This window comes from Lithobates pipiens, unplaced genomic scaffold, assembly GCF_037356315.1.
Source record: "Lithobates pipiens isolate NorthernLeopardFrog02 unplaced genomic scaffold, aLitPip1_a1.2 Scaffold_8, whole genome shotgun sequence".
Classification (NCBI taxonomy): Eukaryota; Metazoa; Chordata; class Amphibia; order Anura; family Ranidae; genus Lithobates; species Lithobates pipiens.
In genome coordinates, this window is record NW_027507903.1 from 471,844,358 (window position 1) to 471,859,468 (window position 15,111).

Below are 15,111 nucleotides of genomic sequence, written 5' to 3' on the forward strand. Positions count from 1 at the left end.
CTTTTTTTGGGGCTTTTTTTGGCTTTTTTTTTTTTTTTTTTTACTTTATTTCACTTTGTGATCCAGCCAGTAACACACATAAGGTGTCTTCATTCTGGATGAAGTAGTAACAGACACTTTTTGGACAGCAGCATTGTCATTCTGGAGGGATCATAATGTTCGATGGACTAGCAGATTTAGATAGACTTGACTAACAAAATGAACCCGATCTCCACTCTTTATCGGCAGTTACAGCAACAGCTTTTTTCCCCATTTGCGATAAGGGTTGTAAATAAAAGCTGACCATTGTAAGCGCATCCCTGTCACTGGTAAATGGTTTGTCTCAATATTCCCAACAGCTTGGTCTGTTTAAAGTAAATTGGGAAAAAAAAAACTTACTGGCAGGATCGATGGGTGGAAATTAAAGGAAAAAGCCTACAAAAAAAGAAAACTAATGCAACCACCTCATGTAAAAACTGGTAAACTGCAATTTAATTTTGGGTTAAATACAGCTTTAACAAAAGAAGCCTTTAGCCTATAAGTCGGCAGTATTCACCTGTTAAATGCTGTAATTTGAAACTGCAATTACAATATTAAAAAAAATACATTTTTGTTTTTGTGGCTTTTTTTTTTTTTTGTTTTTTTTTTTCTTAAACTGTGCACCATATGCCCTCAAAATTCTTAAAAAAATAACAATTTTAGGTATGGAAAATTAACTTGACAATTTACCTGATATATGTGGACACTGCTAAATTTGCCCAGGGCATCTAGACCTCAGACCTCAGTGACCTTGAAGCATAAAAGGATAATCTGATTGCTGACTTCCAGAGCAAAGAATGAAGGGCTGCCCACTTACCAAGCAGATTAGAGGAGATCCATCTGGAACTTGTAGTGTTCCTGATTTTCTGTCTCCTTCACTGATATGTTGGCTTGGAGGAAGGGGGATTGAGCAGGTGACGGCTGACCCCCAGCTTACATCCTACACCGTGACCTTGATGGGAAACTTGTATGCTGACAAGGTTATATTGTTCAATGTCTAAATATGTTTTGGGATGAGGGGCCACAAAGCTCTGTACCAGTTTCTGCACATGTGGCAAGCCTGAATCTGCCAGTCCCTGCTAACATTCCAGTATCTTGTGTTTCAGAGCTGTGCCACAGGAGCATCTTAAGAGAAGATAACGGCAGATGGCACCAGAGAAGCGGCACAGTCTTCACCACTGAGAAACATTTTGATTGGAAAATTGCACATTTGCTTAATCCTTGTCCCGCCAGTCTTTGATTGCAGTGTACACTGATTGTAACATTTGTGTTGTGGGGTATAAATGTCGGCTTCTTGCTTATCTCTCCTCCCTGATTTGCCATGTCAGGCCATGCATGATGGCCGCCCTAGTCTAATGTAACTTGTGCTGTGATCTCATGTTATCCCAGTTCGTGGCGGATGTCCTCTTGTACTGGCTTAATTTGCTGACCAGTATGTTCCATCTGAACCATTCACTGGGTCACAGCCCAGTAAATGATCCCCAATAATGTATCTGCTGGGGGTGCCCAAAATCCCCCCCCCCCCCAACAATCCTGACAACAATCATGGGAATCAGAAAGATGTACTTTAATGACCTATAAAATGTATAACGCACCAAAGTCAGGCATGAGATCTGCTGAAAGAACTATATTTTTTTTACAAAGAAAACTGAAAATCAAGCTTATTTACTGGTCCTGTCCAAATGTTGGAGCTGTTTGTGCATCCCTTGTAAATAATCCCCGAAGATTTGTAATATATTTTTATATTATGAACTTTACCTTTCTGTAGATTTGTTTTTAGAAGCATGAGAATTACTGTACATATCTGGGAATCATAAAGTCCATTTTGTTAGGCCAGGTTTCCCTTTTATAATGAAATGAAAGAAGCACCTTTTTGTAACAATAAAAATGTCCCTGCAAACTAATATTGTCTTGTGTTGTGGGTGGAAACGCTGCCCAGCTAATGAGGACTTGGTGACGTCCCTGCATTTTACGGTAGGGCACTTTGTTATCTCCCTCTACATTCTATAAAGGGAAATGATGCACGTGGGGCAGTTTATGAACACTCTTCTGCTTTGAGATGTTACCACCTCTGCCTGCCACTGTCCCATCTGCGTTTTTTTTTCCCTTTTCCTTAGTGAAAGCACTTCCAATGACTCGGGACTTGTATACTGTCATTAGGGCACCATGAGATGCCTTGATTCTGATGTAGTTATTTGTTTATGTATTTGTACTTCTATCATGGTACGATGGCACCCTGGTGGAATTTTTTTTTTTTTTAATTTTTACAATAAAATATTAGAAAAAAAGGAGTGTTGTGTGATGTAATTCCTTTACACTCTGCGTAATGGAACACTAAACGCTGGTGTGTCTGCTAATCCTCTTTCTACAGTCCATCACAGGAAGTGCTAAACATTTCAGACGCAGACTTCTACCAACTGCTGTAAGGGTTAAATGTGTAATTCTGTCTAAAAAATTTGTTTTTTTTTCTTGTCCATTTAACGGCTTGTCATCCACGTAACGTCATATGCTTTCGCCTGGACTTTGAGCGGTGATATCTGATGCCTGCAGCTACAGGCATCATTCAAATATTGTCTTTTAGAGCCTTCAATTCCCGTCACCATAGGAATGATTATAGCGGCTGTTCGGTCGCTTGATTGTTCTTATAGGTGGCAAGAGCCCTCCAGTGCTTCTCCCAGCTCGCCCCCGCCATCAGTGAACTGGAGAAGGAACAGTCTGGCCCCGAATGCTGACCATAGAGATTTCCGGTGGGCCAGATGGTCCCTGGATTATCCATGATCTTTCGGAGGCCGGGTGTGATGTTATGACGTCATGCCCAGCCTCTGCTTTCGAAAAAATTACGCCACCTTGGCTGGGAAGCTATGATCTTTATTTTTTTGATTTTGGGTTTGCCAGCCTTGAGGTGAGATCTGGGGACTTCTTGACCCCAGATCTCACTTTAAAGAGGACCTATCGAGCACTATTCCTATTGCAAGGGATATGTACATTCCTTGTAATAGGAATCGAAGCGATTAACTATTTTTTAAAAAAAGTGTCAAAATATAAAAAAAAGAATAATAAAAAAAGTAAAGCACCCCTGTCCCCCCATGCTCACTCGCAGAAGTGAATGTATACGTAAGTTGTGCCCACATATGTAAATGGCATTCAAACACATTTGAGGTATCACGGTGAATGTTGGAGTGAGAGCAATATTTCTATCCCTAGACCTCCTCTGTAACTAAAAAAAATTGAAAGCATCGCCTATGGGGATTTTTAAGTACCGAAGTTTGGTGCCATTTCATGAGCGTGTGCAATTTTGAAGCATGACATGTTGGATATCTACTCGGCATAACATCATCTTTCACATTCTACAAAATCATTGGGCTAACTTTACTGCTTTTTTTTTTTTTTTTTTTTTTTTTTTTACGCATGAAAGTTTTTTTTCTTAATCATACGTCACGGGACACCAAGCCTTAGTAGTTACTATGTGGGTTATATAGGCCACCTTTAGGTGATGGACACTGGCACAACCTAAACAGGAAGTTCAAATCCCTATATAACCCCTCCCCCTACAGGGAGTACCTCCATTTTTTTTCGCCAGTGTCTTGGGTGTTGGTCACGAGTAACGATGTGCTGTGCTACACTGGAATATTCCTTGCTGGGGCAAGCCATGCAACTGGATCCATTCAAAGTGTCTTTTGTAGGCCGAATTGAACGGTACCTGGGCCTTGTGTCCAAAGAAACAAGGTTTTACCTGTAACACTTCTCTTTTTAGAGATCTGGACCCCGGGATCCAGTATTTTTTTTTTTCAGCCATATTCCTGGTGGGGTGCTTTTTACAGGCCCAGGGTTGTGAATCCCCCGATGAAAAGGGGGCCCCTGTCCCTGAATGTTTTTTTTTTTATTTTTTTATTTTTACGGAGCCCACCGTGAGCGGTGAAGATTGGGTCTGTTTTACCACAGAACCCTGCAGCTGTATAAGGCAAGGGAGATTCCTAAGGAATTCTTCTAATTCTTGTAGGTTTTCTCCTTTTAAGTAAATGTTTGCTATGCCTATAGTCACCACTGGGGGCTGTCAAGAGCACGTACCTGTTCCATGCTTGTCAGTCCTGACTCAGTGTCACAAGCTGCACACTTCCTTCGAGCCCATGCTCCAAGTAGGATGTGGGATGGTGTGTTTTTCTGTTTAGGAATATCCCCCCACAGCTTCTCCTCCCGGTTAGAGGCCATGGGGCCGTCAGCGGTGCCCCAGCCCCCCTTCCACATGCGATCCAGTCGGATCGGAGCCCCCACTTGTGCGGGAAATCGGTCTTTTTTGAAAAAAGATGAGGAGGTGGTCGGAGGAGGGTCACGCTTGGTTATAAAGGTGCGTTTTTTGCAGGTACACACAGCTAGAGGAGAGATGCAGCAGATGGATTGCATGGGAGAGTGGGTGACACAGGCATTCCCAGGCACATTTACTTAGCATCAGCCTGAGCCTTGATAGCAGCAGCAGTTGCTGAACTATATTGCTCAGCAGTGGGTGCATTTCTGGTAGTACCTCTGCATTTTTGCTTAGCATTATAGGCAGAAGGGGAGGTACAAATACCCCAAAAAATAAGGCCTCAAGGGGATCTCCCTCCCTGAGGACCCTCCCTTTGCAACACCATCTCCCCCTGAAAAACCTAGGGAGGCTGGTCAGAGTGAGCCGTCTGGGTTTGGGGTTGCAACTGCTTCTGGTATTTCAGTCCCTGTATATATTACTCAGGAGGTTTTATCCCTCAGCCATGAGTGCATTAGAGGAAAGATTAATGACCTTAATCGCATCTTCACAAAGTAGAAGAAAACGCATCAAGGCCCCTTCTATCGCCCAGAACCCTCAAACAGAGAAGCTCTGGGAGAAGGATGATGATCCCCCCTCGGGGGACCGGGAAGAGACTGATGATGACTCTTCTGAGGAATCAAGTGAGGAAGGACCCTCTTCAGCTTTACAGGCTGAGAAATTGCTGGTGCAATCTTACTGAAATGGTCTGCTCCACATTTAAGTTACCTGTAACTGGGTCGGTTGAAAAAGCCCACTTCTGGTTTGGGGTCACTGAAGCTTCCTCAAACTGTGCATGCCTTTCCTGTTCATTCATTGCTGGGAAAGCTTATTTATTCTGAGTGGGATCACCCAGATAAGCATTCTTTCCTCCTAATAAAAAAAAAAAAAAAAAAAAAAGAACAGTTTTCAAAGCTATCCTATGGAGGAAAAAATTTACTAAGAGGTCAAGTATACCGGCAACTGACATTTCCTCTGTAAATTAAAATTTGACTTGTCCGGTTGACAATGCTCAAATGCTTAGGTATCCAACTGATGTAAAATTGGAATTCCTGTTACAAAACATTTTTCTCTTTGTCAGGTTCAGCAGCTCAACCTGCAGTGGTGGCGATTGGGGTATGTCAGTCCTGGAGAGACCATTTGAGACAGGTGCTCGAGGTTTTCCCTGAACAGCTAGCCCAGGATTTAGCCAAGCTGCCAGGGGCTTGGTATTTTGCAATTGACACAATCAGATATTCTATTCTACAAACCTCTCGCTTTACGATTGGGTTGGGGTATAGCCATACAATTTTATGGTTGAAAAGTGGTCAGCTGAAGCGCCATGCAAAAGCTCCTGGCTTTTTTTTTTTCCATGTTGAAAGGCTTTTGGGGATGGGAACAGGTACCCTTTTGCCAGTTGAGAGAAGGAGTAAAATGTCCCTCATTTAAATGGGCTCTTTTCTCCAGTACCAGGGGTGTCTGCCTTCAGGCAGTCGCACCAGCCTCCACCGTCAGGTTCAAGATGACCTCAGGGTCAACCCCAGTGACGAAAGAAGCCGGGGGGGGGGGAACCTACAAAACGCAACACTAAAGCGTTGTGAAGGGACGCCCCCGCTCCCTCGAGAAGGGCCGAAGACTTCTTCAGTTCTCAAGGGTCTGGCAGGAAGAGTTTCGAGACGGATGGTCTCAATTATAGCTCTAGGCTACAGACTAGAGTTAAGAGATTTCTCAGCTACCTCCCTTTGTGGATTACAAGGGGTGGTGGGGTTCGATCTCAGCGCTTCGGCGCCATGCATAAATGGGCCCCTCGAGTGGTGTCAACAGACACTGCAAGGTGGGAGTCTATTGTTTGTTCGTGTGTGTTTTTTTTGTGTTTTTTTTTTTTTTTTTTTGTTTTGTTTTTTGTTCTGTCTTTCCACCTGATGCTGCAGCTAAGATGGATGGGCACCCACTGAGGTATGGATTATCCTCAGCTGTGAGTGTTCCCTCATCTTCTCACAGCTGCAAAAGACATCATGCTTGACGCTGGCAGGGATCCGCCCAGGGCCTGGGGTATAAGAGCTGGGACAGACACAGTTCACTCCTCCACTGCGCTCCACTAGGAAGAGATCACTCCTTAACTCTACATATGGGTAATAGAGTTTTATTCATGGTTTTTTGTTTTTGTTTTTCTTCTCTCCTTTTTGCACATACATTGTTTCATTCAGAGCACTGCACATATATTTTTTTACACATTTGAATTGGATGATTTTGTATTTCCCCATCATCCATTCCCACTTATTCAACACACATTTAGTCTTATCCTATTTCCCAATCATTTGTGTATATCTCATTCACACACACTTTTCAGTAATTAGCTATATTCATTCAACACGTTTAATCCAACACTCAGTGTCCTGCTTTTGGGTTTTTTTTTTTTTTTTGGTAACCCATCACACTTTTTTCTTTTTTCTTTTTCGCAGATTTGGGTAACACACATATACATTTAGTACCTAGTGGACCTGTGTTGAGGATGTCTGTTTCGGTTCCCCCTGGCCTGCCCCCTGACATTGTTGGGGGATGGTCTGAACCCTGCCTCAACCCCGGATGAGACGGTTATATCTCAGCTCTAACAGTTCCCATTGCTGGAAGTTCTGCCCAATTCTTGGGCTATTTTGTAAGTCACTTTATCAATTAAGTGGACCAATTTGATACTCTCTCTATTTAACTGAGGTTCCACCTATATTAATATTTGTCATATTTATTTGCTTTTTTAGTAAAAACATGCATCCCACCCCTGATGACTGGCAAGAAGCCAAGAAACGCGTCGGGTTCTCAAACTAAGGATGCCTACCTAAGCTTATTTTAATCCTTGATATCAATTTTTGTCCTATAGAGTTTGTACTCATTCATGTGATTTTATGATTTTTGATTAGTAATTTATGTATTTCTGTTATGAACTGCATCCATGTATGTCCATTGATTTGTCTATACTCCAGATTCTCTGATTACTATTATGATAATATATTGAGTGTATATCTATATTTATATTTATATTACTGTACTACCATTGTATGCATTCAGATCATGGACAACCCCTAGGGGTCATTTATTATAAATTAAATCTAAATTTATTTTATTCACATGTATTCATACATTGTTATTTTCAATTGACATGCTTCATTTAAAGTCCCACTTGTCCCCCTTTTCTTTTTAAGAGATTTCCCATCGCCTCGTTTTCCTCAGGGCAAAGGTCCATAAGTCCAGTGAAAGATAAGTCCTTTTTTCCAAGCATTAGTCTGACTTTTGTCTCAAAAAGGATCACGGCGGTCCCGGATGGAGCAGGGGTTTTTTCAAACCTTTTCATGGTGCCAAAGAACAAATGGGGATGTCAGACCCATGCTAGATCTCAATGATCTAAAATGGTTCCTGAAATATCCACTTTTTCCACGATCCACAATCTGTTGTCTCCATCCTATAAGATCAGGGATGCATACACCTGCATGTATCTATTTTTCCACGCTCATCAAAAATATCTGCAAAAATAACTTCACTTTCAGTTGTAGCATTGCCTTTTTGGTCTAGCTACTGCTCCTCGGGTGTTTACAAAATTTCTGGCCCTTCCTTTGGCCAGATTAAGGACTCAAGCTATAACAATTGTAGCATACCTAGACGACCTGCTCTGGATAGACAGGTCGGTAACCCACTTAGACCAAAGTATGGTCTCCACAATCGGCTACCTGGAATACCTAGGTTGGGTCCTCAACCTAGAGAGATCTCCTTAAAAAAACATTAAGAAGACTAAGCCCCTGTACACACGGTTGGAGAATCTGTCGGAATGCGTCTTATCGGACCGTGTCGTCAGATAATCCGACTGTGTGTGGTATGCATCGGACTGATTCCGTCCGACCCAATTTTCCAACATGTTGGAAATATTTCCCGACCAACTGGGTCAGTCGGACCTAATCCGATCATGTGTATAGCATTTTAATCGGACCAAGTGCCACGCATGCTCAGACCAAATTCCTACATCAAAGCTATTGGCCACTAGCCTGAATGTAGTCCCATCGTAACTAAATTACGTCATCACGTTCTGAAAGATCGGATTTTTCGCCAACTTGGCCCGTCCGTGTGTATGCAACAGTTTCGGACACAATCCGTCGGACTAAATCCGATGGGAAAAATCTGACGTATTTGGTTGGCAAAATCTCAGACCGTGTGTACAGGGGCTTAGAAAACTTGGGTCTGGTTATAGATGCCCAGAAGAGAGTGGCTTTTACCCCAGACAAAGATCAGTTCCGTAAAAGAGCTGGTTCAGGTGCTCAGGGCAAAGAAGGGTCCTTCTATTCGCCTTTGCATAAGGTTGTGGGGCAAGCTAGTGGCTTCATTCAAAGCGATTCCCTAGGCGCAGTCTAATTCAAGACTGCTGCAAAACAGTATCCTGTCTGCCTGGAACAAGAAGGTCCAAGCGCTAGATTTTCCAAAGCATCTGTCGCCAAAGGGTGTGTCGGAGTCTCAGTGGAAAATTTTCAAGAATCTGCAGAATGGAAAAATCCTTCTTACCAGTTATCTGGAAGATGGTAACAGCTGCCAGCTTACGGGTTGGCGAGCAGTCCTGGAAGAGGCCATTGTCCAAGGGAAATGGTCCAGATTTGAAAGGACCTTGCCCATTAACATTCTAAAAATTTGGGCAGCGCACCTAGTCCTAAGTGCCTGGACATTCAGGTTGCGTGTTTGTCCTGTCAGGATTCAATCTGATAATGGCACAACAGTGGCTTATGTCAATCACCAAGGGGGCACCAGAACTCATGCAGCCCAGGGAGAGGTAAACCATATCCTAGCCTGGGCAGAAAAGCAGGTGCCACGGATATTGGCAATCTTCATTCCAGAGGTAGAGAATTGGTAGGCAAACTACGTTTGTCGCCAGCAGTTGTTCCCGGGGGAGTGGTCCCTTCACCCTGAAACCTTTCTGCCTATATGCCAAAGATGGGGGATTCCGGAGGTAGGACTGTTTGCATCTAGGTTCAACAAAAAAAGTCGACAACTTTGTGCCAAGAACAAGGGATCCACTCGCATATGCAACAGATGCGTCGGTGACCCTGTGGGATCAGTTCTCTTTGAATAATGCTTTCCCTCCTATTCTGCTGCTACCACGACTTCTTCGCAGGATCAAGCAGGAAAAGAAGTTGGTGGTTCTTGGGGTCCAGAAGATCTTGGTATGCAGAGATCGTAAGGATGGCGGTAGGGGACCCATGGACCCTATCACCACGTCCATGACTTGCAGGGACCAGTATTCCATCCTATCTTACAAACGCTATATTTAACGGTTTGGCTATTGAAACCCACATTCTGAAGAATCGTGGGATTTCAGGCTCAGTGATATCTACCTTGATTAATACAAGGAAGCCAGCTTCCAGAGTCATTTATTATAGAGTCTGGAAGGCATATGTTCCTGGTGTGAGTCCAGGGGTTAGCATCCTAGAAGGTATATATCTTGCCTTTCTGTAAATAGGATTAGAAATTAAGCTGGCCTTGAGTACCATCAAGGGCCAGCTCTTGGCCTTATCAGTATTATTCCAATGCCCACTTGCTTCGCAATCACTGGTCCGTATTTTTATACAGGGAGTGACACGACTTAATCCGCCGGTTAGGTCACTCTAAAACCTTGGGACTTGAATTTGGTTTTGTCAGGTTTACAAAGACAGCCTTTTAGGTTGATACAACATACTCCCTTGATCCTCTTGACAAGGAAGTTAGTTTTTCTGTTTGCCCTATGTTCTGCAAGAAAGGTATCAGAATTGGTTGCTCTTTCTTGTAAAGAGCCATATTTTTCACAGGGATAAGGTGGTATTAGTGCCCTAGCCTAGCTTTCTGCCGAAGGTGGTTTCAGGTTTTCATCTAAACCAGGATATTTTTCTATCTTCATTTTTTTCCAGAACCCTGTTCTTTGGAAGAAAGGTCGCTACATTCTCTTGATGTAGTGAGAGCAGTCAAAGTCTATTTGAAGAGGACTACTCAGATTCAAGAAAAAAAAAAAAAATCGGATGTTTTTTGTTTGTGTTGCCTGAAGGTCCTAGAAAAGGACAGGCAGAGTCAAAATCTACTATTTCTAAGTGGATCCGGCAAGTAATTATTCAAGCTTATGGTTTGAAGGGAAGGTTCCACCTTTTCAAATCAAAGCGTACTCCACCAGGGCTGTTGGTGCTTCATGGGCAGTGCATTACCAAGCCTCCATGGCTCAAATCTGCAAGGCCGCAACTTGGTCCTCAGTCCATACGTTCACCAGATTCTATCGGGTGGATGTAAGAAGGCATGAGGCTATTGCCTTTGGGCGCAGTATACTGTAGGCAGCAGTATAGGTCCCCAGGCCTGATGGCACCCTACTTTTATTAGTGTCTCCTTCCCCTCAGTTGGCATTGCTCTGGGAAATCCCACATAGTATGGCTCTGTGTCCCGTGATGTATGATTAAGAAAGTTGGATTCTTATAATGGCTTACCTGTATAAACCTTTTCTTTGAAGTACATCACGGGACACAGAGGTCCCTCCCCTCCTTTTTGGGTATACACATATATTGCTTTGCTACAAAACCGAGGTACTTCCCGTAGGGGGAGGGGTTATATAGGGAGTTGAACTTCCTGTTTAGGGTGTGCCAGTGTCCATCACCTAAAGGTGGCCTATATAACCCACATAGTAACTACTATGGCTCTGTGTCCCATGATGTACTTCAAAGAAAATGATTTTACAGGAAAGCTGTTATAAAAATCCTATTTTTTCCAAGAAACACATTTTGAAAAATTGCTGTGCAAATACCGTGCAACAAACACCATCTTATTCTCTAGTGTCTCTGCTAAAAGAAAAAAAAATCGATATACTGTTTGGGGGTTCTGTTATTACATGTAGGAGAGAAGTGTCAGGCTTGGCCTGGGTGGCAAGTGGTTAAGGTATATGGGTAGTTAGACACTGTTGGGTTATACTGTTGCCTACAGCAGAAAGGACACTGAAAAACAAATTGTAGGCCAGCTAAGAATAGCCCCTCCTGCTCTCGGCATTCCTCCTTTATTTTTTTTTCTCCCCCTTTTCTTTCTTTAGTCAAGATTTCACCCTCCGGTCTAGGCGCTAATGGCTGAGAGAGTCTGCCTGCCAGTTGTCCACAATGGGTTGTGAATGACAGGAAAAGCTGTGAAGTTCTACCCGGGACAAGATTTGCAGCTAGATTTCTGACTCCTCTGTGATGGTCTACAGCAGTGGTTCTCAACCTCAGTCTTTGAGTATCCCTAACAGGCCATCTTTTGGGAAATTCCCTTAAATAAAAAAGCTCTTATCAATACCATGTCATTGATATTGATTTAACTACTTGCTGCCCACGCTATACCCAAAAGATGGCTATAGTGCGGGCCTTAATTGCCGTGAGGGTGCCCATGGATGTCGCCCTGAGCGAGTGCTGTCTGCGGGTTGCACGCTCTGTGATTACCAAGTCTGAGACTCGGCTGATCACAGATCAGAGTAAGGGATGGATTCCCAGCCCCTTACCACGTGTTAAGCTGTCAGCCAATGACGACTGATCACATGATGTAAACAGAAGATCGGTAATTGGTATTTTTTTTTTACCCTCGCGCTATGAGCGTAAGGAGAAAAAAAGAAAATCACCGGCTTCTGTCAGCAGGACATTTGTCCCTCACACAGAAAGCCGCTGCTGCATTTTCTGTTCCCACTCTGCCACCCACCAGTACCTGCCGGTGCTGCCAATCAATGCCCATCAGTGTCTCATCAGTGCCACCCATTAGTGCAGCCTCATCAGGAAAGGGAGAGAAATTACCTGTTTTCAAACTTTTATAACAAACTATGAAACGGTTTTTGTTATTTATTTTTTTGTTTTTTCAAAACGTTCGGTCCTTTTTTGTGTTATGTGGCAAAAAATAAAAAACCCAGCAAAGCTCTATTTCTGTGAAAAAAAAAAATGTATTTGGGTACACTGTAGCATGACTGCAATTGTCATTCAAAGAGTGACAGCGCTGAAATTGGTCTAGGCAGGAAGGAGGTTTAAGTGCCCAGTAAGCAAGTGGTTAAAGCAGCTGTGCTAAGTAAAGGAAAACTTGAAAACCACTGGTCTACAGTATGTATGCTACTGCTGTTTATTTTTTCTGACATCCTGATTGGAGGACCCTACAATGAGAAGGTCAAGCATTGCAGGAACAACAAATTCACTCGAAGTTCTACAATTCTAATTGGCTAGCAAGGTTCCTCTGACCTCCAAGTCCCCTGCCCCGACAAGTTGCCCAGGGCTCCTCCCCAGCCCAACAGACTGGCATCCTTTTGTGAGGATCTTTCAGAAGATAGAAAGCAAGGACTTCTATGACTTCAGAATAATATGTCACCAGGCCAGGGGCAACCTGGTCTTTGTCAGATGAACCAGTGTTTCCAGGGACTGGACTGATTTTTTCCCATGATGTCAGAATGCTGTTTTGTTGGGATTTGGAGTGCAATATGGAAAGAAGGACTGCCTCAAAGAAGTCTACCAATAACAGCCAGGACTCATGTAGAAGAAAAAAGTCAGGTGGTTCCTGGACTAAAGAGTATGCATCTGGAAGCAGAGGGTTTTACGTTTTTTCTGGGGGATAAAAGACTAACTTGAACTGTGTCTAGTGCTAGACCCAGATATTCCAAGTAATAAGTAGATTCCAGTGCTGAATTCTGAAGGTTCAGGATCCACCTGAACCCTTTGCAATGTCTGGACAGTCAGGGCTACTTTGTCAGAACCTGTGTTGACTTAAAGTAGATGTAAACCCACTGTCATTGTTTCTAATTTAATAACATAGAAGGATATACGTGCCTCCTGCATGTATCCTTACTTGTGGAGCCCCGCAATATTCCCAAATCTGTGGGCGGATCATGTTTTCATGTTTTGTTTGCTGTTGTCCACTCCTCAGTTTGGATGCTTTTGGAGATCCTGATAGTTCAAGACTTCCTTAGGTCCTTGATGGACAGGAAAAAAATTGGATTTTTGTATTCAGTGTAAAATGCTTTTTCTTAAAGTGGCCCTAAAGCCTTAAGGTTTTTCATTGTAATGCATTCTATGACAAGTTGATAGCAGAGGGAACAATTGACTCCCGCTGCTGTCATTCAAATCCGGTGATGAGGGTGTTAATAGATGCAGCAGTGGGACTCGGGAGCGAGTACACACAGGTTCCCCCAGGGAAAGTGGGGGGGGGGGGGGTAGATGATCATGACTACTCTGTGGAAAACCATTGCTCAGAGCAGGTCAGTATAGGCATGTTTGTTGTTTTATAGTAGGCTTGGGACATGCATGTGTTTGCAAACACACAGGACAGTGATCTGGCTGTTTGTTCGCCCTGAAAATCATGAAGAAAAAACAGCCAGATCTGTGAGTAAAAGCAGCACATGTTACACTTGTTATGCCCCGTACACACGACCGGACTTTTCAACATCAAAAGTCTGACGGAATGATTCCGGCAGACTATTCGATCGTGTGTGGGCTGCAACGGACTTTTGATTCGCAAAAGTCTGACAGACTTTAGAAATGGAACATGGTTCAAATTTTTCCGCAAGAACTTGCTGGACCCAGTTCCTACCGAGAAATCCGCTCGTGTGTATGCTAGTCCGACGGACAAAAAACGACGCTAGGGCAGCTATTGGCTACTGGCTATGAACTTCCTTATTCGAGTCCAGTCGCACGTCATCACGTTCGAATCCGTCGGAGTTTGGTGTGATTGTGTGTGGCCAAGTCCGCTCATTCGGAAAGTCCGTCAGAACTCTGTCAGAACTCCGGCAGAACTCCTTCGAAAGTCTGTCGGACATAAGTCTGGTCGTGTGTACGCGGCATAAGGCAACTAACCCCTTCCGAGCCAGTGTCATTATTACAGTATTATAACTGATCATTATTCCTGTCACTAGCATGCCAGTGTCTGTTAGTGTCAGATTTTCTGCCACACTATCACAGTCCCACTATTAAGTCGCTGATCACTGCTGTGACAGACCTAGCCGGGACACAGGCTTTTTGAGAGGACTGAATGCAAGCCTTTTGCCGACTGATTATGGACCCTGGATTTTAGGGGGCACAGGGTGAATGAGAACCCCACTATAATCTGTGCTAGTCAGATTCAATGCTGTATATATATAATGTGTGTTGTCTCATGCTGTTGGGACACACACTGTCAGATGTTAATGTCATGAACTCCAGCCACCTGTATGTTGGCTTGTATAATGTAAATGAGTCTAGTCTGGCTTGTAATCGTATTCCACACATTGTTGTTTGGGCTAATTAACCCTGTGTTGATGTTTATGGTAATGTTTATTGAATTATTAGTGAGCTAGGAGCCGAAAAGTCTTATCCCTCAGTCAACTAGTCTGAGTGTTTATTTAGATAATTAGCTCATGCTAATTAGGTTAGGTTTTAGTCTTCTACTGTAATATAAATACTTGGCATTTTGGTTCTAATAAAGGAGTCCATGTTGAGCAGCTAAGCAAGTGTCGCCTTGTTTTGTACTTGGAAGCGGTTGGAATATCTGATATCTATATTCAGGCTGGGAGAAAGTGGTATATGACAGAAGCACTCAATCGGAGTGTGGGATCGGTTCCGTCACAACTGCCTATACCAGTATATCATCTATAGCTGCGAAATATAAGTATATATACCATATTTTGTAGATACCATAACTTTCACACAAACCAATTAATTGTTTTTACCAAACATGTAGCAGAATACAACTTGGCTTAAATTTATAACCATTTTTTTTAATTGAATAGGTTTTATATCAAAGTAGAAACTTTATTTTTTTTTATTTTTCCAAAAGTATCGGTGTGAAAAAAAATTATATAAATTTAATTTGGGTACAGT

General features: G+C 43.0%; 1 protein-coding gene across 5 annotated transcripts in view; it reads left to right on the top strand.

Annotated features, from left to right (window-relative positions):
• AEBP2 (AE binding protein 2) overlaps positions 1 to 2,309 on the top strand; it is a 38,898-nt gene extending 36,589 nt beyond the window's left edge. For all 5 annotated transcript variants that reach the window (XM_077468658.1, XM_077468659.1, XM_077468660.1 and 2 more), the window contains one exon: positions 1,125 to 2,309. Coding sequence is in view for 2 of the 5 variants with exons in the window: in XM_077468659.1 (XP_077324785.1) it covers positions 1,125 to 1,158 (34 nt within the window). In the remaining 3 variants the exon portion in view is untranslated. The remainder of the gene's footprint in view (positions 1 to 1,124) is intronic.
• Positions 2,310 to 15,111: the final 12,802 nt, after the last annotated feature.